Source organism: Cherax quadricarinatus, chromosome 17, assembly GCF_038502225.1.
Source record: "Cherax quadricarinatus isolate ZL_2023a chromosome 17, ASM3850222v1, whole genome shotgun sequence".
In the NCBI taxonomy this organism is placed as follows: domain Eukaryota; kingdom Metazoa; phylum Arthropoda; class Malacostraca; order Decapoda; family Parastacidae; genus Cherax; species Cherax quadricarinatus.
Window position 1 is genome coordinate 23,837,166 of NC_091308.1, and position 24,803 is coordinate 23,861,968.

A 24,803-nucleotide genomic window follows, 5' to 3' on the forward strand; every position below is an offset into this window, starting at 1 on the left:
CAGATCTACGTTCACATGCATAGTGCTCCAAAAGTAGATCTACGTTTTTTTTTTACATATTTTCAAATATAACAAACAAACAAAAAAGTAGATCAACGTTTTTTTACACGTTTTCAAATGTAAAAAAAAAAAAAAGATCTACTTTTTTTACATACTTTCAAATGTTGAAAAAATGTAGATCTACGTTTGGACAGTTTAAGGGTTAAAGTGCAGGCATTGTACTTCCCATTTCCAGAACTCAAGTCCGGCTGACCAGTTTCCCTAAATTGCTTCACTAAATATTACCCTGCTCACACTCCAAACAGCTTGTCGGGTCCCAAAAACCGTTCATCTCCATTCACTCCCATCGAACATGCTCACACACGCTTGCTGGAAGTCCAAGCCACTTGCCCACAAAACCTCCTTTACCCCCTCCCCCTCGAGGACGACCCCTACCCCTCCTTCCTTCCCCTACAGATTTATACGCTCTCCAAGTCACTCTACTTTGATCAGTTCTCTCTAAATGATCAAACCACCTCAACAACCCCTCTTCCACTTGACTAATACTTTTAGTAAATCCACGCCTCCTCCTAATTTCCACACTCCGAATTCTCTGCATAATATTTACACCACACACTACCCGTAGACAGGACATCTCCACTGCCTCCAGCCACCTCCTCTCTGCAGCATTTATAACCCAAGCTTCACACTCATATAAGATTGTTGGTACCACTATACTTTCATACATTCCTTTCTTTGCCTCCATAGATAACGATTTTTCTCTCCAGAGATACCTCAATGCACCACTCACCTTGTTTCCTTCATCAATTCTATGGTTAATCTCATCCTTCATAAACCCATCCGCTGACAAGTCAACTCCCAAATACCTGAAAACATGCACTTCTTCCATATCCAGTTTTTCTTTATCTAAAATATTTGGTACTCTCATCACCTTACTCTTATACAGTGGTCCCTCGTTGTTCGTAATTAATCCGTTCCTGGAGCCGTTACTATAAACGAAATTTACAATTTACGAATCAATTTCCCCCATAAGAAATAATGTAAATACAATTAATCCGTTCCTGACACCCAGAAGTATTAAAACAAAAAATTTTTAACATGAAATATACATGTAGTACATAAACAATACAATGGGAAATGATGAATGAAACATTAACAGCATAACACTTACCTTTATTGGAGATTCTTCTTTGTGTATGGGAGACTGGAGGAGGAGAGAGAGTGGTTTGTTTATAGTTTGGAAGGGGAATCCCCTTCCATCAACACCTCAGGTACCATTTGCTTTTCTGGGATTGCTTCTCTTCTCTGTTTCTTAATGCCACTAGGACCACCTTGAGAGTCACTGGAGTCCTGTCTCCCAAAATAACTGTGGAGAGAGCACTGTTTCTGGCATCTCTTTAACACTTCCCTAAAATGGCCCAAGACTTTGTCACTGTACATGTTGCCAACCTGGCTTGCAACAACCTTGTTAGGGTGATGTTTCTCCATAAAGCTTTCCATCTTACCCCACATAGTAAAAATCTCTTTAATTTCTGAAGAAGGTACCTTCTTCCATCTCTCTTCCTCCTCCTCTGCAGCAAGATTCTGAGCTGCGATGTGTTGCTCTTCCTGCTGAAGCTCTTGCAGCTCCTCAGTGGTGAGCTCTTCACTGTGGTCTTCCACCAATTCTTCCACATCCTCCAAACTCACATCCAACCCCATGGAACTCCCCAGTGCCACAATTGATTTTACAACAGACATAGGCTCATTACGGTCAGTCCCAAATCCTTCAAAATCCCTCTTGTCGACACAATCTGGCCACAATTTTCTCCAGGCAGAGTTCAAAGTCCTGGTAGTCACTCCCTTCCAAGCCATACCTATAAGGGTTATGCAGTGGAGGATGCTGAAGTGTTCTCTCCAAAATTCCCTTAGGGTCAAGTGAGTGTCTGTGGTCCACAATCAAGCACCTGTGAAACAATGCTTTTGTGTAGAGTTTTTTAAAGTTTGCAATAACATGCTGGTCCATGGGTTGGAGGAGAGGAGTGGTATTCGGGGGCAAGAACTTTACTGTGATGAACCCAAACTCCTCGAAAATTAGGTCATCCAAGTTTGGAGGATGAGCAGGTGCATTGTCCATTACTAGCACGCACTTGAGATCCAATTTCTTTTCCAGGAGATACTCCTTCACACTAGGGCCAAACACTTCATTGAACCACTCGACGAAAATTTCCCTCATGACCCATGCCTTACTATTAGATTTCCAAAACACACACAATTTACTCTTCATAACATTGTTTTTCCTGAACACTCTGGGATTTTCAGAATGGTACACTAGTAATGGCTTCACTTTGAAATCCCCACTAGCATTAGCGCAGAACATTAGCGTCAGCCTGTCTTTCATAGGCTTATGTCCTGGCATTGCCTTTTCCTCTTGTGTAATGAAGGTCCTCTTTGGCATTTTCTTCCAAAAGAGGCCTGTTTCGTCACAATTGAACAATTGTTCAGGTTTCAGTCCTTCAGCCTCTATGTACTCCTGGAATTCATGCACATATTTTTCAGCCGCCTTGTGGTCCGAACTGGCAGCCTCACCATGCCTTACCACACTGTGTATGCCAGTACGGTTCTTAAATCTCTCAAACCAGCCTTTGCTGGCCTTAAATTCACTCACTTCACCACTATTTGCAGGCAATTTCTTTACCATATCTTCATGCAACTGACTAGCCTTTTCACAAATAAACGAAGTCATCAGAGTATCTCCTGCTAATTGTTTCTCATTTATCCACAACAATAATAACTTCTCAACCTCTTCCAGTACTGGTGATCTCATTTTTGTCAGCATAGTTACTCCCTTTGCAACAACAGCATCCTTTATTTCATTTTTCTTGGCCACTATGGAACATAAGGTTGTGTAGGGTTTCTTATACATCCTGGACAGTTCGGCCACACTTGTACCACTTTCATATTGTTCAATGATGGTTTTCTTAAATTCAATCGTATTTCTCACCTTTACCACAGGCTTGGCACAAGGAGCCATCTTTGGAGCCATGGTAGCTTATTTAGTACTTGCAAGCATGAAAATAAATGGAATATTATGAAATATTTCGCTGGAGCACGCGAGGGGACCTTCGCTCACTGGTAAACAATGCCAGACTGGCTCCTGCCCTGGCCCACGCCGTGCATACGCGTCCCGGACGAACTACGACTCGCGAGTCAACCTATGAAAAGCGAGTCCATGTTTATACGAAAATACCCCTATGATTAGCGAATTTTATGATTGCCGGGAACTACGAAACGCGGGGGACCACTGTATATGTTCACTTTCAACTTTCTACCTTTATACACCCTCCCAAACTCGTCCACTAATCTTTGCAACTCTTCTTTAGAATCTCCCATAAGCACAGTAGCATCAGCAAAAAGCAACCATGTCAACTCCCATTTTGTACTTGATTCCCCATAATTTAATTCCACCCCTCTCCCCAACACCCTAACATTTACTTCTTTTACAACCCCATCTATAAATATATTAAACAATGATGGTGATATTACACATCCCTGCCTAAGACCTACTTTTACCGGGAAGTAACCTCCCTCTCTCCCTAGAAAGATATGTATGTATGTAAGCCATGTGTGTTGTATGAGGCAACTAAAATGCCGGGAGCAATGGGCTAGTAACCCCTTCTCCTGTAGACATTTACTAAAAAAGAGAAGAAGAAAAACTTTATACTGTAAAATTGGGATGCTTGAATGTGCGTGGATGTAGTGCGGATGACAAGAAACAGATGATTGCTGATGTTATGAATGAAAAGATGTTGGATGTCCTGGCCCTAAGCGAAACAAAGCTGAAGGGGGTAGGGGAGTTTCGGTGGGGGGAAATAAATGGGATTAAATCTGGAGTATCTGAGAGAGTTAGAGCAAAGGAAGGGGTAGCAGTAATGTTGAAGGATCAGTTATGGAAGGAGAAAAGAGAATATGAATGTGTAAATTCAAGAATTATGTGGATTAAAGTAAAGGTTGGATGCAAAAAGTGGGTCATAATAAGCGTGTATGCACCTGGAGAAGAGAAGAATATAGAGGAGAGAGAGAGATTTTGGGAGATGTTAAGTGAATGTATAGGAGCCTTTGAACCAAGTGAGAGAGTAATTGTGGTAGGGGACCTGAATGCTAAAGTAGGAGAAACTTTTAGAGAGGGTGTGGTAGGTAAGTTTGGGGTGCCAGGTGTAAATGATAATGGGAGTCCTTTGATTGAACTTTGTACAGAAAGGGGTTTAGTTATAGGTAATACATATTTTAACAAAAAGAGGATAAATAAGTATACAAGATATGATGTAGGGCGAAATGACAGTAGTTTGTTGGATTATGTATTAGTAGATAAAAGACTGTTGAGTAGACTTCAGGATGTACATGTTTATAGAGGGGCCACAGATATATCAGATCACTTTCTAGTTGTAGCTACACTAAGAGTAAAAGGTAGATGGGATACAAGGAGAATAGAAGCATCAGGGAAGAGAGAGGTGAAGGTTTATAAACTAAAAGAGGAGGCTGTTAGGGTAAGATATAAACAGCTATTGGAGGATAGATGGGCTAGTGAGAGCATAGGCAATGGGATCAAAGAGGTATGGGGTAGGTTTAAAAATGTAATGTTAGAGTGTTCAGCAGAAGTCTGTGGTTACAGGAAAGTGGGTGCGGGAGGAAAGAGGAGCGATTGGTGGAATGATGATGTAAAGAGAGTATGAGAAGTTTTTACAAAGTAGAAGTGATGCAAGGAGGGAAGAGTATATGGAGAAAAAGAGAGAGGTTAAGAGAGTGGTGAAGCAATGTAAAAAGAGAGCAAATGAGAGAGTGGGTGAGATGTTATCAACAAATTTTGTTGAAAATAAGAAAAAGTTTTGGAGTGAGATTAACAAGTTAAGGAAGCCTAGAGAACAAATGGATTTGTCAGTTAAAAATAGGAGAGGAGAGTTATTAAATGGAGAGTTAGAGGTATTGGGAAGATGGAGGGAATATTTTGAGGAATTGTTAAATATTGATGAAGATAGGGAAGCTGTGATTTCGTGTATAGGGCAAGGAGGAATAACATCTTGTAGGAGTGAGGAAGAGCCAGTTGTGACTGTGGGGGAAGTTCGTGAGGCAGTAGGTAAAATGAAAGGGGCTAAGGCAGCCGGGATTGATGGGATAAAGATAGAAATGTTAAAAGCAGGTGGGGATATAGTTTTGGAGTGGTTGGTGCAATTATTTAATAAATGTATGGATGAGGGTAAGGTACCTAGGGATTGGCAGAGAGCATGCATAGTTCCTTTGTATAAAGGCAAAGGGGACAAAAGAGAGTGCAAAAATTATAGGGGGATAAGTCTGTTGAGTCTCCATGGGGAAGTGGAACAGAATTCTTCCTCCGTAAGCCATGCGTGTTGTAAGAGGCGACTAAAATGGCGGGAGCAAGGGGCTAGTAACCCCTTCTCCCGTATAAATTACTAAATTTCAAAAGAGAAACTTTTGTTTTTCTTTTTGGGCCACCCTACCTTGGTGGGATACGGCCGGTTTGTTGAAAAAAAAAAAGTCTGTTGAGTATACCTGGTAAAGTGTATGGTAGAGTTATTATTGAAAGAATTAAGAGTAAGACGGAGAATAGGATAGCAGATGAACAAGGAGGCTTTAGGAAAGGTAGGGGGTGTGTGGACCAGGTGTTTACAGTGAAACATATAAGTGAACAGTATTTAGATAAGGCTAAAGAGGTCTTTGTGGCATTTATGGATTTGGAAAAGGCATATGACAGGGTGGATAGGGGGGCAATGTGGCAGATGTTGCAGGTGTATGGTGTAGGAGGTAGGTTACTGAAAGCAGTGAAGAGTTTTTACGAGGATAGTGAGGCTCAAGTTAGAGTATGTAGGAAAGAGCGAAATTATTTCCCAGTAAAAGTAGGCCTTAGACAAGGATCTGTGATGTCACCGTGGTTGTTTAATATATTTACAGATGGGGTTGTAAGAGAAGTAAATGCAAGGGTCTTGGCAAGAGGCGTGGAGTTAAAAGATAAAGAATCACACATAAAGTGGGAGTTGTCACAGTTGCTCTTTGCTGGTGACACTGTGCTCTTGGGAGATTCTGAAGAGAAGTTGCAGAGATTGGTGGATGAATTTGGTAGGGTATGCAAAAGAAGAAAATTAAAAGTGAATACAGGAAAGAGTAAGGTTATGAGGATAACAAAAAGATTAGGTGATGAAAGATTGGATATCAGATTGGAGGGAGAGAGCATGGAGGAGGTGAATGTATTCAGATATTTGGGAGTGGACCTGTCAGCGGATGGGTCTATGAAAGATGAGGTGAATCATAGAATTGATGAGGGGAAAAGGGTGAGTGGTGCACTTAGGAGTCTGTGGAGACAAAGAACTTTGTCCTTGGAGGCAAAGAGGGGAATGTATGAGAGTATAGTTTTACCAACGCTCTTATATGGGTGTGAAGCATGGGTGATGAATGTTGCAGCGAGGAGAAGGCTGGAGGCAGTGGAGATGTCATGTCTGAGGGCAATGTGTGGTGTGAATATAATGCAGAGAATTCGTAGTTTGGAAGTTAGGAGGAGGTGCGGGATTACCAAAACTGTTGTCCAGAGGGCTGAGGAAGGGTTGTTGAGGTGGTTCGGACATGTAGAGAGAATGGAGCGAAACAGAATGACTTCAAGAGTGTATCAGTCTGTAGTGGAAGGAAGGCGGGGTAAGGGTCGGCCTAGGAAAGGTTGGAGGGAGGGGGTAAAGGAGGTTTTGTGTGCGAGGGGCTTGGACTTCCAGCAGGCATGCGTGAGCGTGTTTGATAGGAGTGAATGGAGACAAATGGTTTTTAATACTTGACGTGCTGTTGGAGTGTGAGCAAAGTAACATTTATGAAGGGGTTCAGGGAAACCGGCAGGCCGGACTTGAGTCCTGGAGATGGGAAGTACAGTGCCTGCACTCTGAAGGAGGGGTGTTAATGTTGCAGTTTAAAAACTGTAGTGTAAAGCACCCTTCTGGCAAGACAGTGATGGAGTGAATGATGGTGAAAGTTTTTCTTTTTTGGGCCACCCCGCCTTGGTGGGAATCGGCCAGTGTGATAATAATAATAATAAAAACTTTTTTTTTTTTTTTCAACAAGTCGGCCGTCTCCCACCGAGGTAGGGTGACCCAAAAAAGAAAGAAAACAATTTTCTTCTTATCCTTTTTAGTAATCTTTACAGGAAAAGGGGTTACTAGCCCATTGTTCCCGGCATTTTAGTTGACTTTTACAACACGCATGGCTTACGGAGGAAAGATTCTTATTCCACTTCCCCATGGATATAAAAGGAAAAGTAATAAGACCAAGAACTATTAAGATAAAATCAAAGAAAACTCAGATGAGTGTGTATAAATAAATGTGTACATGTATGTGTAGTGTGACCTAAGTGTAAGTAGAAGTAGCAAGACATGCCTGTAATCTTGCATATTTATGAGACAGACAAAAGACATCAGCAATCCTACCATCATGTAAAACAATCACAGGCTTTCATTTTACACTCACTTGGCAGGACGGTAGTACCTCCCTGGATGGTTGCTGTCTACCAACCTACTACCTACTTATTTATATATATTATTTATATATATATTGAAGGAGGGGTGTTAATATTGCAGTTTTATAACTGTAGTGTAAGCACTCCTCTAGCAAGACAGTGATGGAGTGAATGGTGATGAAAGTTTTTCTTTTTCAGGCCACCCTACCTTTGTGGGAAATAGCCAATGCATTAATAAAACTAAATATAAGTACCAGCAATGTTTTTAGAAGTATATGAAACTCCTTGAAGTACAGTGTCAAACAAGTGTCACTCTACATTACTAACAGTGCAGTTATTTGACACTCAATATGGCTGATCATGCACTGCTCCAAGTGAACCTTGGCATATGTTTTTTTTATTTGTTCTCACTGTTATATCTATCCTTTATTTTTTTTTTTAACACATCGGCTGCTTCCCACCAAGGCAGAATGGCCCAAAATAAAAAACTTACATCATTCACCCCATCACTGTCTTGCCAGAGGTGCACCTACACTACAGTTATAAAACTGCAACACTAACACCCCTCCTTTGGAGTGCAGACACTGTACTTCCCATCTCCAGGAATCAAGTCCAGCCTGCCCGCTTCCCTGAATCCCTTCATAAATGTTACCTTGCTTATGCTCCAACAGCACGTCAACTCAAGTCCTAAACACCATTTGTCTCCATTCACTCCTGTCTAACACACTCACGCACGCTTGCTGGAAGTACAGGCCCCTCGCACACACATACTTCTTTACCCCCTCCCTCCAACCTTTCCTAGACTGAACCCTACCCCGCCTTCCCTCCACTACAGATTTATACTCTCTCAAAGTCATTTTATTTTGTTCCATCCTCTCTACAAGTCCAAACCATCTCAATAACCCCTCCTCAGCCCTCTGGATAATAGTTTAGGTAATCCCTCACCTCCCCTTAATCTCTAAACTATGGATTCTCTGCAATATATTCACACCACACACTGCCCTCAGACATGACATCTAAACTGTCTCCAGCCTTCTCCCTGCTGCCTCCACTACATCACTACCCAGGCTATTCCACTTCCTGACAACTCTGTGACTGAGGAAATACTTCCTAACAACCCTGTGATTCATCTGAGTCTTCAATTTCCAACTGTGTCCCCTTGGTGCTGTGTCCTACCTCCGGAACATCCTGTCCCTGTCTGCCTTGTCTATACCTCTCAGTATTTTATATGTCGTTATCATATCCCCCTTCTCTCCTGTCCTCCAGTGTCATCAGGTTGATTTCCCTTAACCTCTCCTCGTAGGACATGCACCTTAGCTCCGGGACTAGTCTTGTTGCAAACCTTTGCACTTTCTCTAGTTTTCTTACATGCTTGGCTAGGTGAGGGTTCCAAACTGGCGCTGCATATTCCAACATAGGCCTAACGTACACAGTGTACAGAGTACTGAATGACTCCCTATTTAGATCTCGGAATGCTATTCTTAGGTTTGCTTGGCGCCCGTATGGTGCAGCAGTTATTTGGTTGATGTGCGCATCAGGAGATGTGCCTGGTGTTATAGACACACCAAGACCCTTTTCCTTGAGTGAGGTTTGTAGACTCTGATCCCCCTAGACTGTACTCCGTCTGTGGTCTTCTTTGCCCTTCCCCAATCTTCATGACTTTCCACTTGGTGAGGTTGAACTCCAGGAGCCAGTTGCTGGACCAGGCCTGCAGTCTGTCCATATCCCTCTTTAGTTCTGCCTCGTCCTCATCTGATTCAATTCTCCTCATCAACTTCACATCAACTGCAAACAGGGACACTTCAGAGTCTATTCCTTCCGTCATGTCGTTTGCAACTACCAGAAACAGCACCGGTCCTAGGACTGATCCCTGTTGCACCCCTCGTTACAGGAGCCCACTCTGACACCTTGCCACGTACCATGACTCGCTGTTGTATTCCTGACAGGTATTCCTTAATCCATTGTAGTGCCTTCCCTGTTATCCCTGCCTGGTCCTCCAGCTTCCGCACTAATTTCTTGTGTGGAACTGTGTCACACGCCTTCTTACAGTCCACGAAAATGCAATCTACCAATCCCTCTCTCTCTTGTCTTACAGCTGTCACCCTGTCATAGAACTCCAGTAGGTCTGTGACACAGGATTTCCCGTCCCTGAAACTGTGCTGGCTGTCACTGACAAGCTCATTCCTTTCTAGGCGCTCCACCACTCTTCTCCTGATAATTTTCTCCATGACCTTGCATACTATACACATCAGTGACACTGGTCTGTAGTTTAACCCTTTCAGGGTCAACAGGCCCTCTCCCAGACTCGTTCTCAGGGTCGAGAAATTTAAAAAAAAAAAATTATTTTTTCTTATGAAAAGTCAGACAGAGTGACTTATTTCCAAGTCTGTGAAGCTTATACCATAATACAAACACCTTACATTGTGTACAAGTTGTCTCCACATTGATACAGTAGAGTAAGTAAAGAGCTACACTCCCATTCTCATGTAACACACCATTTTTAGAAGGAATGATGCTCTAAGTGAAGGCATACGAAAGGAACAATTTTCTACAGTTTCCCCAGTAATACTATTGTGTACAGTGGAATCCCAAGTTTTGCACGTACTGAATATCGTACACTTCGAATTTAGAACCGTTTTTTCAGCTAAATTTTGTCCAGAGTTTCACACTGTGCCCCGTGTTTCGTCCAGCGTACCAGACCTGTCTGCCTGTGCCCACGCGCCTCCCTGCACAGCCGTCATGAGTCAGACTGGCATTGTTTCCCCTTGAGTGAACATTACATTATATACTAGGCATTTAAGGTGCCCTAGAGCGATAAAATGCATATACAGTACACTCATTACTTTTTTTTTTTTTTCAACAAGTTGGCCGTCTCCCACCGAGGCAGGGTGACCCAAAAAAGAAAGAAAATCCCCAAAAAGAAAATGCTTTCATCATCATTCAACACTTTCACCACACTCACACATAATCACTGTTTTTGCAGAGGTGCTCAGAATACAACAGTTTAGAAGCATATACGTATAAAGATACACAACATATCCCTCCAAACTGCCAATATCCCAAACCCCTCCTTTAAAGTGCAGGCATTGTACTTCCCATTTCCAGGACTCAAGTCCGACTATATGAAAATAACCGGTTTCCCTGAATCCCTTCACTAAATATTACCCTGCTCACACTCCAAAGGATCGTCAGGCCCCAAGTACCATTCGTCTCCATTCACTCCTATCTAACACACTCACGCACGCTTGCTGGAAGTCCAAGCCCCTTGCCCACAAAACCTCCTTTACCCCCTCTCTCCAACCCTTTCGAGGACGACCCCTACCTCGCCTTCCTTCCCTTTAAAATATTTGTAGTCTTAGAGTGAGAGATGACTGTAGCATGCCTGCTACACTCCCTGCATGTCTGCTACACTTCCTGCATGTCTGCTACACTCCCTGCATGCCTGCTACACTTCCTGCATGCCTGCTACACTCCCTGCATGCCTGCTACACTTCCTGCATGCCTGCTACACTCCCTGAATTTCTGCTACACCCCCTGCATGCCTGCTACACTTCCTGCATGCCTGCTACACTTCCTGCATGTCTGCTATACTTCCTTCATGTCTGCTACAATCCCTGCATGTCTGCTACACTCCCTGCATGTCTGCTACACTCCCTGCATGTCTGCTACACTCCCTGCATGCCTGCTACCCTTCCTGCATGCCTGCTACACTCCCTGCATGTCTGCTACATTTCCTGTATGCCTGCTATGCTCCCTGCATGTCTGCTACACTCCCTACATGTCTGCTACACTTCCTGCATGCCTGCTACACTCCCTGCATGCCTGCTACCCTTCCTGCATGCCTGTTACACTCCCTGCATGTCTGCTACACTCTCTGCATGTCTGCTATACTTCCTGCATGTCTGCTACACTCCCTGCATGCCTGCTACACTTCCTGCATGCCTGTTACACTTCCTGCATGCCTTCTACCCTTCCTGCATGCCTGCTACACTCCCTGCATGTCTGCTACACTCCCTGCATGCCTGCTACACTTCCTGCATGCCTGCTACACTCCCTGCATGCCTACTACACTTCCTGCATGTCTGCTACACTCCCTGCATGCCTGCTACACTCCCTGCATTCCTGCTACACTCCCTGCATGCCTGCTACACTCCCTGCATTTCTGCTACACTCCCTGCATGCCTGCTACACTCCCTGCACGCCTGCTACACTCCCTGCATGTCTGCTACACTTCCTGCATGCCTGCTACACTCCCTGCATGTCTGCTACATTTCCTGTATGCCTGCTACACTCCCTGCATGCCTGCTACCCTTCCTGCAAACCTGTTACACTCGCTGCATGTCTGCTACACTCTCTGCATGTCTTCTACACTTCCTGCATGTCTGCTACACTCCCTGCATGCCTGCTACACTTCCTGCATGCCTGCTACACTTCCTGCATGCCTGCTACACTTCCTGCATGCCTGCTACCCTTCCTGCATGCCTGCTACACTCCCTGCATGTCTACTACACTCCCTGCATGCCTGCTACACTTCCTGCATGCCTGCTACACTTCCTGCATGTCTGCTATACTCCCTGCATTTCTGCTACACTCCCTGCATTCCTGCTACACTCCCTGCATGCCTGCTACACTCCCTACATGTCTGCTACATTTCCTGCATGCCTGCTACACTCCCTGCATTTCTGCTACACTCCCTGCATGCCTGCTACACTCCCTGCATTCCTGCTACACTCCCTGCATGCCTGCTACACTCCCTGCATGTCTGCTACACTTCCTGCATGCCTGCTACACTCCCTGCATGCCTGCTACACTCCCTGCATGCCTGCTACCCTTCCTGCATGCCTGCTACACTCCCTGCATGTCTGCTACATTTCCTGTATGCCTGCTACACTCCCTGCATGTCTGCTACACTCCCTGCATGTCAGCTACATTCCCTGCATGTCTGCTACACTCCCTGCATGCATGCTACACTTCCTGCATGCATGCTGAACACAAGGGTATCTTGGTACAGACCTGCAATCAACTTCGACAACTTCCACTAGTGAGAGGGGCTGGATTTAAGAGGGACCTGACCTCTCAACATCTGAGTTCTTACCTCACCTAGTGGCCTACGTCTCACCTCTTGGCGCTATAAAAAGCTCCATCCTGTCACTTCTTCTCCATATTGTTTCATACTATGGAACAATGATCTTCTCCAGACTGAGGGACTGACCACCTCAAAACTTTAAGGGTGATGGACTGATTACATCGTCTTCAAGTATCTTCTGCTTCTATCAACTTTTCTGTACTTGACTGAAGAAGCCTACTGTGTAGGCGAAACGTTTCATAATAAAGATACCTAACTGTTGCATATGTGTCTTACCTAACAACTGCATGCATGCTACACTTCCTGCATGCCTGCTACACTCCCTGCATGTCTGCTACACTCCCTGCATGCCTGCTACCCTTCCTACATGCCTGCTACACTCCCTGCATGCCTGCTACACTCCCTGCATGCCTGCTACACTCCCTGCATGCCTGCTACCCTTCCTACATGCCTGCTACACTCCCTGCATGTCTGTTACACTCCCTGCATGTCTGCTACACTCTCTGCATGTCTGCTACACTTCCTGCATGCCTGCTACACTCCCTGCATGCCTGCTACACTTCCTGCATGCCTGCTACACTTCCTGCATGCCTGCTACACTTCCTGCATGCCTGCTACACTCCCTGCATGTCTGCTACTCTCCCTGCATGTCTGATACACTTCTTGCATGCCTGCTACACTTCCTGCATGTCTGCTACACTCCCTGCATGTCTGCTACACTCCCTCCATGTCTGCTACATTTCCTGCATGTCTGCTACACTTCCTGCATATCTGCTACACTTCCTGCATGTCTGCTACACTCCCTGCATGTCTGCTACACTTCCTGCATGTCTGCTACACTTCCTGCATGTCTGCTACACTCCCTGCATGCCTGCTACACTCCCTACATGCCTGCTACACTCCCTGCATGTCTGCTACATTTCCTACATATATGCTAAATTTCCTGCATGTCTGCTACACTCCCTGCATGCCTGCTACACTTCCTGCATGCCTGCTACACTCCCTGCATTTCTGCTACACTCCCTGCATGCCTCCTAAACTCCCTGCATGCCTGCTACACTCCCTGCATGTCTGCTACATTTCCTGTATGCCTGCTACATTTCCTGTATGCCTGCTACACTCCCTGCATGCCTGCTACACTTCCTGCATGTCTGCTACACTCCCTGCATGTCTGCTATACTTCCTTCATGTCTGCTACACTCCCTGCATGCCTGCTACACTCCCTGCATGCTGCTACACTTCCTGTATCCCTGCTACACTCCCTGCATGCCTGCTACATTTCCTGCATGCTTGCTACACTCCCTGCATGCTTGCTACACTCCCTGCATGCCTGCTACATTTCCTGCATGCCTTCTACACTTCCTGCATGCCTGCTACACTCCCTGCATATCTGCTACATTTCCTGCATGTCTGCTACACTCCCAGCATGCCTTCTACACTTCCTGCATGCCTGCTACACTCCCTGCATGCCTGCTATATTCCCTGCATGCTGCTACACTTCCTGTATCCCTGCTACACTCCCTGCATGCCTGCTACACTCCCTGCATGCTGCTACACTTCCTGCATGTCTGCTACATTTCCTGCATGTCTGCTACACTTCCTGCATGCCTTCTACACTTCCTGCATGCCTGGTACACTTCTTGCCTCTATGCCTGCCTGCCTTGAAATTCTATTGTTTCTCACTTTCTTTACCAAAGGAACTTTACAAAGAACTTTCTTTGGGGCCATGGTGACTTATTTCGCAGTTGCACTTGAAAAATAACCACCAAAAACAAAGGATTATAGTGAAATGTTTGGATGAAAGAGTAGAAGCTTCCTCATTCGCCCAGAGAGACAGCCAGACTGACGTGAGCGGCTGCCAGCAGGTAGTTGTACGTGTCCCATACGACCAATAAGCAAAGTAATGGCCGATAACCGGAAGCTGAAAAACCGGCCTATAACCGAGTTGGCCGATAACAGTAACAGACAATAACCGAGGGTCACTGTATATATTAAGAAGTTATTGACAAAGAGAGCAAGCACTTGGATATTGTATTACAGAAACATTTGTCATGGGGGTCTTGTTCACCCAAATATACATGGACATAAGAAACATGGGCAAATATTAGCAGGGTACAGGTGAGTCATATAAGCTGAACTGTGGTGACGTTCTGCGGTGGGTGGGTCAAGGCATGTTCATGAATCATGTGGGATTAACATGGCAAGAAGCCATAACATACCTATGTGAGGGAGAGAAGTAGGTGGTAGGAGAATGGTAGTGGAAGGAGGGGTAGGCAGGTAGGTTTGGAAAACAACCAATATTTACCTTGTTTAATACCACTTAAAATAATATTTGAGTCAATTCTGGCTAAAGGCCTGGAGAGCAGCATATGCCATGCTTGTGTAGCTTCTACTGGTATTTCTTCCTCTTCATAATTCAGCCGTACACGTTGAAGAGCCACCTCTTGCTGAAGAGCTGCAAATGTACATGATAGTAACTGGAGGATAAACAAAAGAACATCCCAGAAAACATTTGTCAATTCACTATGGATAAATATAATGAGATACAAATGTTCCTAACTTAGTGACATCATACAAGTGTAAGTAAAGCATTAAAATTATGTTTCAGTAATGTCTTGCTCAAACAGCTATGTTACCTAGTGGACATCCCAATAACAAAAGGAATGGGGTGTATTTTATTTGAATTAACTTCATCACGCAACCAGAATCCACTTAACGGTTGTATAAAGGTATACTCAATGAAAACTTGACTCACGAAATCTTAATGACACGATTGCAAACAAACCATACCCCGGCGACGGGCTGGAGTTTTGAGACTCTCTGACCGCGGGTTCAATCCCGGTCGGGGTATGGTTTCAATGAAAACTCCCTCCCAGTTGTGAGGGGCTCTAACATGAAGCTTTTACTGATAATTTTTTTTTTAACATCAGCCCTTTCCCACCGAGGTAGGGTCACCCAAAAAAGAATAAACAATTTCACTGTCACTCACTTCTTCACTGTCCTGTCAGAGGCATGCTGATACTGCAGTTCAAAAAACTGTACATATCTCCACCTCTCCTTCTGAATACAGGCACTTTACGTCCCACCTCCAGGAATCAAGTCTAGCTAACAGGTTTCCTTGAATTTCTTCGTAAATGTTACCTTGCTCACACTCCAGCAGCATATCAAGTCATAAAAACCATTTGCCTCCACTCACTCTTATTGAACACACTGGAAGTCCAAGCTCCTAGCATACAAAACCTCCTTTACCCCCTCCAACTTGTCCTAGGATGACCCCTATACAGTCTTCCACTACAGATTTATACGCAATCCAAGTCATTTTATTTTGTTCCATCTCTAAATGTCCAAAACCAAAAGTAAATTTGACGGTTGCTCCAACACATCGCACATCGCAGTGAGAAGCTTACGTTCCAGTTCGACTTGGACTATTTACAGTCACACTAACTTTGTAAATGGTCAAGGTCGGATTGAATTGTCATCATATGCTTCTCTCCCCTAGGTGTGGATTATCTGTGTATTGTTCCAGTCACAGTATTGTGCCTTTTTTGCTCCATCAATCTAAATTTGCAAATTGCAAATTCTGACAATCTGCAGAATTTCTTCACTAATCTCCCTAAACATTTTTAAAATTCATAGACAATTACCATATTACAGTAAAATACATATTGTTAATAAACATATTAAACAGGTATAAGTGTTAATGGTGGAACATTCTCGTTGTGGATGACTCGCAGGTAAGATATATGAACCATGCTTTCTGTAACAGAAATAAGAAGGTTAGACAGAGGGTGTGCTTCCCAGGAGCTGGTGTTGGTGATATAGTCAACAGGTTGGATAATATTATGTCAGGTAATGGGAACAAGCTCATCATCTGTCTTAGTGCTGGTGGAAATGATATCAAGAAGGGCAGGAGACAAGAGTTGCTGGATAAGTACAAATCAGAAATAGACGTAATTAGGTCTAAGGGAAGGGTCCGAATCATATGTAGCATCTTGTTCAGAAGGGGGGTGGGCAATGAATGGATGTCTAGGGCAACTGGTGTAAATTGCTGGCTAGACAGGTACTGCAAGGAATTGGCAATCCCATTCACTGATAACTGGGACAAATTTTATGGCAAATGTGATATGTATGCGATATGTATGTGATATGAGAAATTTCAATTACTCAGATATGGTAAACATGAGGAAATTAAATCTTCATCAGAGTACAAAACAAATTCTGGCCACAAAATAGAGCAAAACACCAACGTCAAAGACCTGGGAGTGATCATGTCGGAGGATCTCACCTTCAAGGACCATAACATTGTATCAATCGCATCTGCTAGAAAAATGACAGGATGGATAATGAGAACCTTCAAAACTAGGGAGGCCAAGCCCATGATGACACTCTTCAGGTCACTTGTTCTATCTAGGCTGGAATATTGCTGCACACTAACAGCACCTTTCAAGGCAGGTGAAATTGCCGACCTAGAAAATGTACAGAGAACTTTCACGGCGCGCATAACGGAGATAAAACACCTCAATTATTGGGAGCGCTTGAGGTTCCTAAACCTGTATTCCCTGGAACGCAGGAGGGAGAGATACATGATTATATACACCTGGAAAATCCTAGAGGGACTAGTACCGAACTTGCACACGAAAATCACTCACTACGAAAGCAAAAGACTTGGCAGACGATGCACCATCCCCCCAATGAAAAGCAGGGGTGCCACTAGCACGTTAAGAGACCATACAATAAGTGTCAGGGGCCCGAGACTGTTCAACTGCCTCCCAGCACACATAAGGGGGATTACCAACAGACCCCTGGCAGTCTTCAAGCTGGCACTGGACAAGCACCTAAAGTCAGTTCTGGATCAGCCGGGCTGTGGCTCGTACGTTGGTTTGTGTGCAGCCAGCAGCAACAGCCTGGTTGATCAGGCTCTGATCCACCAGGAGGCCTGGTCACAGACCGGGCCGCGGGGGCGTTGACCCCCGGAACTCTCTCCAGGTAAACTCCAGGTATGCAAGGGATGGGGTTCATCTCTCAGGAGCCGGAGTGTATGTAAGGGATGGGGTTCATCTATCAGGAGCCAGAGTGCTTGCATTAGCCAACTCAAATGAGGGGAGCCATTGCTGACTTATCTAGAACTTAAAACTAATAGATTATAGAGCTATGAGTGTGTGTGGGAAACAAGCTGCAGTACAGGGGTTGAAAATAGCAGATACTACCAGGATACCTCAGGGATATGCTTAATAGACAATATTCAAAATAAAGTTGCTAGTAAAGGTAAAGCATTTGATCAACAAACAAAGAGAGACACTAGAGGGCAGAGTGTGACCAGCTCCCTTAAGGTTTGCTATACTAATAGTAAGTCTAAGAAATAAGATAGATGAGGTAAGATTACTTGCATGTGCAGGTAATATAGATATTATTGCTATAACTGAGACCTGGATCAACCTGAAAGATAGAGAAATGAATTCTGAATGCTACATACAAGGTTATAAGCTGTTCCACACTGATAGGGTCAATAGGAAAGATGGTGAAGTGGCAATGTATGTCAGAGATAATTTAAGTTGTTGTGTTAGACAAGATGTAAGATTAGAAGCATCGGATACAGAATCTGTTTGGCTACAGTTTCTCGAGGGTCGTGACAAATTTATACTGGGTGTGATTTATAGGCCCTCAAATCTTGATAGGGAATACAGTAAGCTGCTATGGGACAAAATTCATAAGGTGTGTAGATATGAAAATGTTGTGTTAATATGAGATTTTAACTTTAGACTAATTGATTGGAACAATATGACAGGAAATCTTGAGTCTAGTGACTTTCTTGATATGACTGAGGATTGCTTTGTAAAACAGTTTGTGACAGAACCAACTAGAGGAAACAATCTGCTTGACTTGTTTCTTGCCAACAAGGAATCACTAATTAATAATCTTGAGGTTAATGATGAGCTTGGGGAAAGTGATCACAAACCACTTAGTTTCAATATATCATGGAAATACCCAAATACCTGCAATCAAATCTCTGTCCCAGACTTCAGCTTGGCCGATTTCATGGCACTGAGAAATTATCTCGGTGGGCTAAATTGGAACAACCCGACTATGGGTCAGGTAGGTAGTGTTGGTTGCCAACATGATGTTTTCCAAAGCATAGTTCTAGCTGCCCAGACAACTTATGTTCTAAATAGGGAAATTAGATCAACCAAAAATGATCCTAAATGGATAAACAATAGATTAAAAATCTAACTGGTCAAAAGAGAGGCACATATAAGTGAATCAAAAGAGGGGATGGGCAGTTAAGAAATCAATATATTCAATTAGAGAGAGAAATAAAAAAGGGAATAAGAAAAGCTAAAAGTGATAATGAGGCTACAGTGGCAAGGGATTTAAAGACTAACCCAGAATTTGTGACAAGATTGGCCCACTCAAAAGTAACTCAGGTCAGATCACTGACAGTCATAAGGAAATGTGTGATTTTTTTAACTCTTATTTCCTCTCGGTTTTTATGCAGGAAGATACTAGCAAAATTCCAGGAATAATAAATTATATAGAACAGGATGATAATAAACTATGCACAATTAGGGTAATTAGTCACATGGTCCTCAGACAAATAGAGAAATTAAAACCGAACAAATCCCCAGGCCCTGATCAACTGTTTGCAAGGGTTTTAACCCTTTGAGGGTCGGTCATGTACATGTACGTCATAACAGCTGGGGTCAGTCACGTACTTATATGTGTAAGTTCTAGTGCCTTCAAATTCGAGTGGGAGAAAGTTGGTAGGCCTACATGTGAGAGAATGGGTCTGCATGGTGTGTGGAATGCATTGTGTAATGCCATTTTAGTAAGCCTTGTTTACCATGCCTCACGGTAAGAAACTCCTCACTCCCCGGCGAATTGGGACTCTCATTTTCCCAAGTGACAGTTCTAACACAGATGGAAGTGTCAATGATGATGAATTTCATGGTTTTGAGGAGTTTGTGACTGTAAGCAATGCCCAGGAAACCAGAAGGAAGGAAAAAAGGAAGGAGGAGATGAGAGGAAGGAAGGAAAGAAGGTAGGAAAGAGGGAAGGTAGGTAGGTAGGAAAGAGGGAGGGAAGGAAGGAAGGAAGGAAGGAAGGAAGGTAGGTAGGTAGGTAGGTAGGTAGGTAGGTAGGTAGGTAGGTAGGTAGGTAGGTAGGTAGGTAGGTAGGTAGGTAGGTAGGTAGGTAGGTAGGTAGGTAGGTAGGTAGGAAGGAAGGAAGGAAGGAAGGAAGGAAGGAAGGAAGGAAGGAAGGAAGGAAGGAAGAAAGGAAGGGAAGGAAGGGAAGGAAGGGAAGGAAGGGAAGGAAGGGAAGGAAGGGAAGGAAGGAAGGGAAGGAAGGGAAGGAAGGGAAGGAAGGGAAGGAAGGGAAGGAAGGGAAGGAAGGGAAGGAAGGAAGGAAGGAAGGGAAGGAAGGGAAGGAAGGGAAGGAAGGAAGGAAGGGAAGGGAAGGGAAGGGAAGGGAAGGAAGGGACGGAAGGAAGGGACGGAAGGAAGGGACGGAAGGAAGGGACGGAAGGAAGGGACGGAAGGAAGGGACAGAAGGAAGGGACGGAAGGAAGGGACGGAAGGAAGGGACGGAAGGAAGGGACAGGACGGAAGGAAGGAAGGAAGGAAGGTAGGAAGGAAGGTAGGAAGGAAGGTAGGAAGGAAGGTAGGAAGGAAGGTAGGAAGGAAGGTAGGAAGGAAGGTAGGAAGGAAGGTAGGAAGGAAGGTAGGAAGGAAGGTAGGAAGGAAGGTAGGAAGGAAGGTAGGAAGGAAGGTAGGAAGGAAGGTAGGAAGGAAGGTAGGAAGGAAGGTAGGTAGGAAGGTAGGTAGGAAGGTAGGTAGGAAGGAAGGTAGGAAGGAAGGTAGGAAGGAAGGTAGGAAGGAAGGTAGGAAGGAAGGTAGGAAGGAAGGTAGGAAGGAAGGTAGGAAGGAAGGTAGGAAGGAAGGTAGGAAGGAAAGAAGGGACGACCCAGACGACCAGCAACCTAGGATAACCCAAAAAAGTCAGACAGTGACTTATTTCCATGTGGGTTGGTGGGGTGGGAAAGGCATGTGTATTCTGGAAGGCAGTGAGTGTTAGTGAGTGAAGGTGTAATGTGTCATTGTGACAGTAACCACACCGGTGACTCAGTATATTTACAAGTCCACCCACACAACAACAAGCTTCCAGAAGCTCTACCAGTTCTAGGAATGTATCCAGTGATTCTATGTGTGTATATATATATGATAGAAAAATAGTAATAAACAACATTTTTTATTGCTCGTTTGTGTAAACATGTTTTGTAAACAATATAATGACAACAATGTTTGAGTAGTTATTGTGTAGCATACAACGAGTGAATATAGTATACAAAATACAGTATGGTTTATATTGGTCTCGAAGGCCATAAAAGTTACTTGAAAAAGTAAAATGTTGGAAAATAAAGTAGAAAAAATAAATAAACAATTAATGAGTAACCGGTATTTGACCTATAACACTCACAAAAACATTCTCTATCATTTCATAAGAAAAAATAATTTTTTTTTCTAATATTTTTCGACACTGAAAACGATTTTAGGATGGGGGGGGTCTCGACCCTCAAAGGGTTAAAGGAATGTAAAGAGGAGCTTAGCAAACCTTTGGCTAGTCTTTTCAACATATCACTACAAACTGGCAAGGTGCCAGACAAATGGAAAATGGCAAATGTAATACCTATTTACAAAGCATGAGACAGGTCCTTAGTTTCGAACTATAGACCAATAAGCCTTACCTCCACAGATCGGAAAATTTATGAAATCAATAATTGCCGAGGCAATTTGTAGCCATCTTGAAAGGCATAAACTGATTAATGAATCTCAGCATGGTTTTACAAAGGGGCATTCCTGCCTTATAAATTTACTAACTTTTTTCACCAAGGTATATGAGGAGGTAGATCATGGTAATGAATATGATATTGTGTATATGGACTTCAGTAAGGCTTCTGATAGAGTTGCACATCAGAAACTATTGAGGAAAATTAAGGCATACAGAATAGGAGGAGAAATTTTTTCCTGGGTAGAGGCGTGGTTGATAGATAGGCAGTAGAGAGTCAGTGTTGGGCCCTTTGTTGTTCACAATTTATATAAACAAAATTGATGAGGGAATAAATAGCAACATAAGTAAGTTTGTTGATGACACCAAAATAGGTCGCTTAATTCATTCTAATGAGGACATTAGAGCACTCCAGGAAAATTTGAATAGACTGATGCAGTGGTCAGAGAAGTGGCAGATGCAGTTTATTATAGACAAATGCAAAGTTCTAAACACTGGACAAGAAAATAACCATGCCACATATAAACTAAATAATGTAGATCTTAATATTGCTGATTGCAAAAAAGACTTGGGAGTTCTGGTTAGCAGTAATCTAAAACCAAGACAACAGTGCACAAGTGTTCACAATCAAGCTAACAGAATCTGGATTCACATCAAGGAGCATAAATAATAGGAGTCCTCAGGTTGTTCTTCAACTCTATATATCTTTGGTTAGGCCTCACTTAGATTATGCTGCACAGTTTTGGTCACCGTATTACAGAATGGTTATAAATGCACTGGAAAACGTACAAGGGAGGATGACAAAGTTGATCCCAGGTATCAGAAATCTTCCCTATGAGGACAGACTGAGGGCCCTGAATCTGCACTCTTTAGACAAGTGTAGAATTAGGGGGGATATGACTGAGGTGTATAAATGGAAAACAGGAATAAATAAAGGGAATGTAAATGGCATGGTAAAAATATCTACCCAAGACAGGACTCGCAGCAATGGTTTCAAGCTGGAAAAATTCAGATTCAGGAAGGATATAGGAAAGCACTGGTTCGGTAACAGAGTTGTGGATGAATGGAACAAACTCCCAGGTACCATCACAGAAGCTAAGACATTGTATAGTTTTAAAAATAGGTTGGATAAATACAAGAGTGGGTGTGGGTGGGTATGAGTTGGAGCTGACTAGCTTGTGCTAATAGGTCTGATGCTGTACCTCTTCCTTAAGTGGATGTGACCTGACCTGACCTGACTAGACAGGTCATTGGTTTAAGTCGAGAAATGACTTGGACCTGCCTTGCACTGGCCAGTAGGCCTGCTGCAGTGTTCCTTCTTTCGTATGTTCTTATATTAGTGCAGCAACACATACATTTTTACAGGTTTTCAGGCAATTATATATAATACCCTTGTAATGGTTTAGGCAATAAAAGGAGCAACTTGGAAAGTTGTGAAAGTAAGTCCTGATTTTACTCCGCAATATTTTTAACAATAAATGCTGTCAAAAGAAAAATACTGTACAATATTAATAGTGAAAAACATTTTATGTATTTACCTCTTAGACGCTGATTTTCTTTCTCAAAGCGCATTAGAAGCATCTGTTGGAAAACAGCCTTCTTCCAAATTATTTTTAATTGTTGCTTGGATCTCTTTTCTACAGTTATGTTCTCTGTGTTACCTTGGTGGCTACGACTCCCCAACTGCCCCAAACACTCTAAAACATTAATAAGAAAACATTAGGCACAAAAAGTGTAAAAATATATAATTATAATAGTGTACAACACATATATAATAAGCTTTCATGCTTAGATATACTTTTCTAGCTTTTTTTTTTTATTAAAAAATACAAATAGTTGGATCAAATTTAGTGCAGTTAATACTGCCAAAAGAAAAAAAAATACAATTTTAGCCCAGCAGTTACTTTATAAGCATATTAGTGAACCTGGAGTTGTTGGTAGTCCAATGTTTCCTTCCAGATTTATTATCCTTCAAAATCTCTGATACAGAATCCAATGAATGCTACAATAACAATGCTGAGTATTTTGCAGAATTTGCAAAAAATCCCAGATACCTACCAGAAAAATGAACATTCCTAGAGACCCAGCAGTTATGAAAAATCCATGAAAGATTTCTTGAAAACATCCAAATTTGAACAATTTAAAAAAAATGAGCCCCAAACACAAATATAAATTATATACCATATTTTCTGGCATATAAAGCACATGAAAATGAGAAATAAAAATTTTTATTTCCTTGCAAAGCTTACAATGCGTGGTTTACATATTATAAAATATTAATAACAAAGAAGGCCTCTAGCATGTCTAGGCATTTCAGGCAGACTAATCCTAATTCTTACTCAGTATTGACACAGGTTATGTACCAGTACATTTTCATATACCTTACTGTATACTAGGTAACTGAAGTGACCAATTAGATTTATAATAATGAGGTAGTACAAAACATATAACAATATTACAATTAGTAATTTTAGAAATGGGAATGGTTAAGTCTTGGCATGATACACTGTTCTATTAAAGCACCTATATTGGGAGAGTATCTTAGTCAATCTTAGGGCTAACGTAAGATTTATTAGGCAATAACTATATGTATTAGGAATTTTATGTTTACAATCATCTGGGTAAGTGTAAGTGTGAATTAGGGGGACTCACAGATATCAAGAGTAAATCTATTTTGTTTTGGATGTGTGCATGATACAAAAAAGAGAACAGGTGGTTTTCATATAATTAACTGATGATGGGGTGTGTTAGGGAGATAAGATGTTTTTTAAAGGTAGTTTTGAAAATGGTGGTTGAGTCTGTAGTTCGAGTTTTCAGGCAGGAAGTTACAGATTTTAGGCCCTTTTATGTACACTGAATTTTTGTAGAGATTTAGCTGGACACGGGGAATGTCAGAGATTTTTGTGTTTGGTATTGTGTCTATGGGTCCTGTCACAACTATCAAGAAAGTGTTTTAGTTCAGGGTTAACATTAGAATTTATGGTTCTGTAAATGTAGGTTGCACAGTAGTAGGTGTGAATGTTCTATACAGTGAGCAAGAAGTTAAGGTCTTTGAAGAGTGGGGGGGTGGGGTGGGGGTTTTTGCTAGCATTGGATTGCGTGATAGTTCTTACTGCGGCTTTTTGCTGGGTTATTATTGGCTTTAAGTCGGTTCCTCCTAATGATCCCCAGGCACAAATGGCATAGGTGAGGTAGGGATAGACGAGTGAATAGTATAGTGTGAGTAGGGCTGATTGCGGTACATAATAACGTATCTTGCAGAGGATGCCATCAGTTTTGGATACTTTTTTTTGCGTGTTGTGTATGGGTGTTGAATTTTAGGCTGCTGTCAAGGTGCAGGCTCAGGAATTTGCCCTCATTATGTTTGGCAATGAGAGTGTTGTCAATCATAATGTTCAGCTGAGCAACACCTGCTCTGTTCCGAAACATAATATAGAAGATTTTGTCAGC

General features: G+C 42.8%; 1 protein-coding gene across 1 annotated transcript in view; it reads right to left on the reverse strand.

Annotated features, from left to right (window-relative positions):
- Positions 1 to 24,803, reverse strand: part of plx (PTB_TBC1D1_like and TBC domain-containing protein plx) — a gene marked incomplete in the record, with an annotated part of 401,111 nt that overhangs the window by 204,612 nt on the left and 171,696 nt on the right. The window contains 2 exon segments of the mRNA XM_070085876.1: positions 14,878 to 15,027; positions 22,892 to 23,050. Coding sequence (XP_069941977.1) covers positions 14,878 to 15,027; positions 22,892 to 23,050 — 309 coding nt within the window.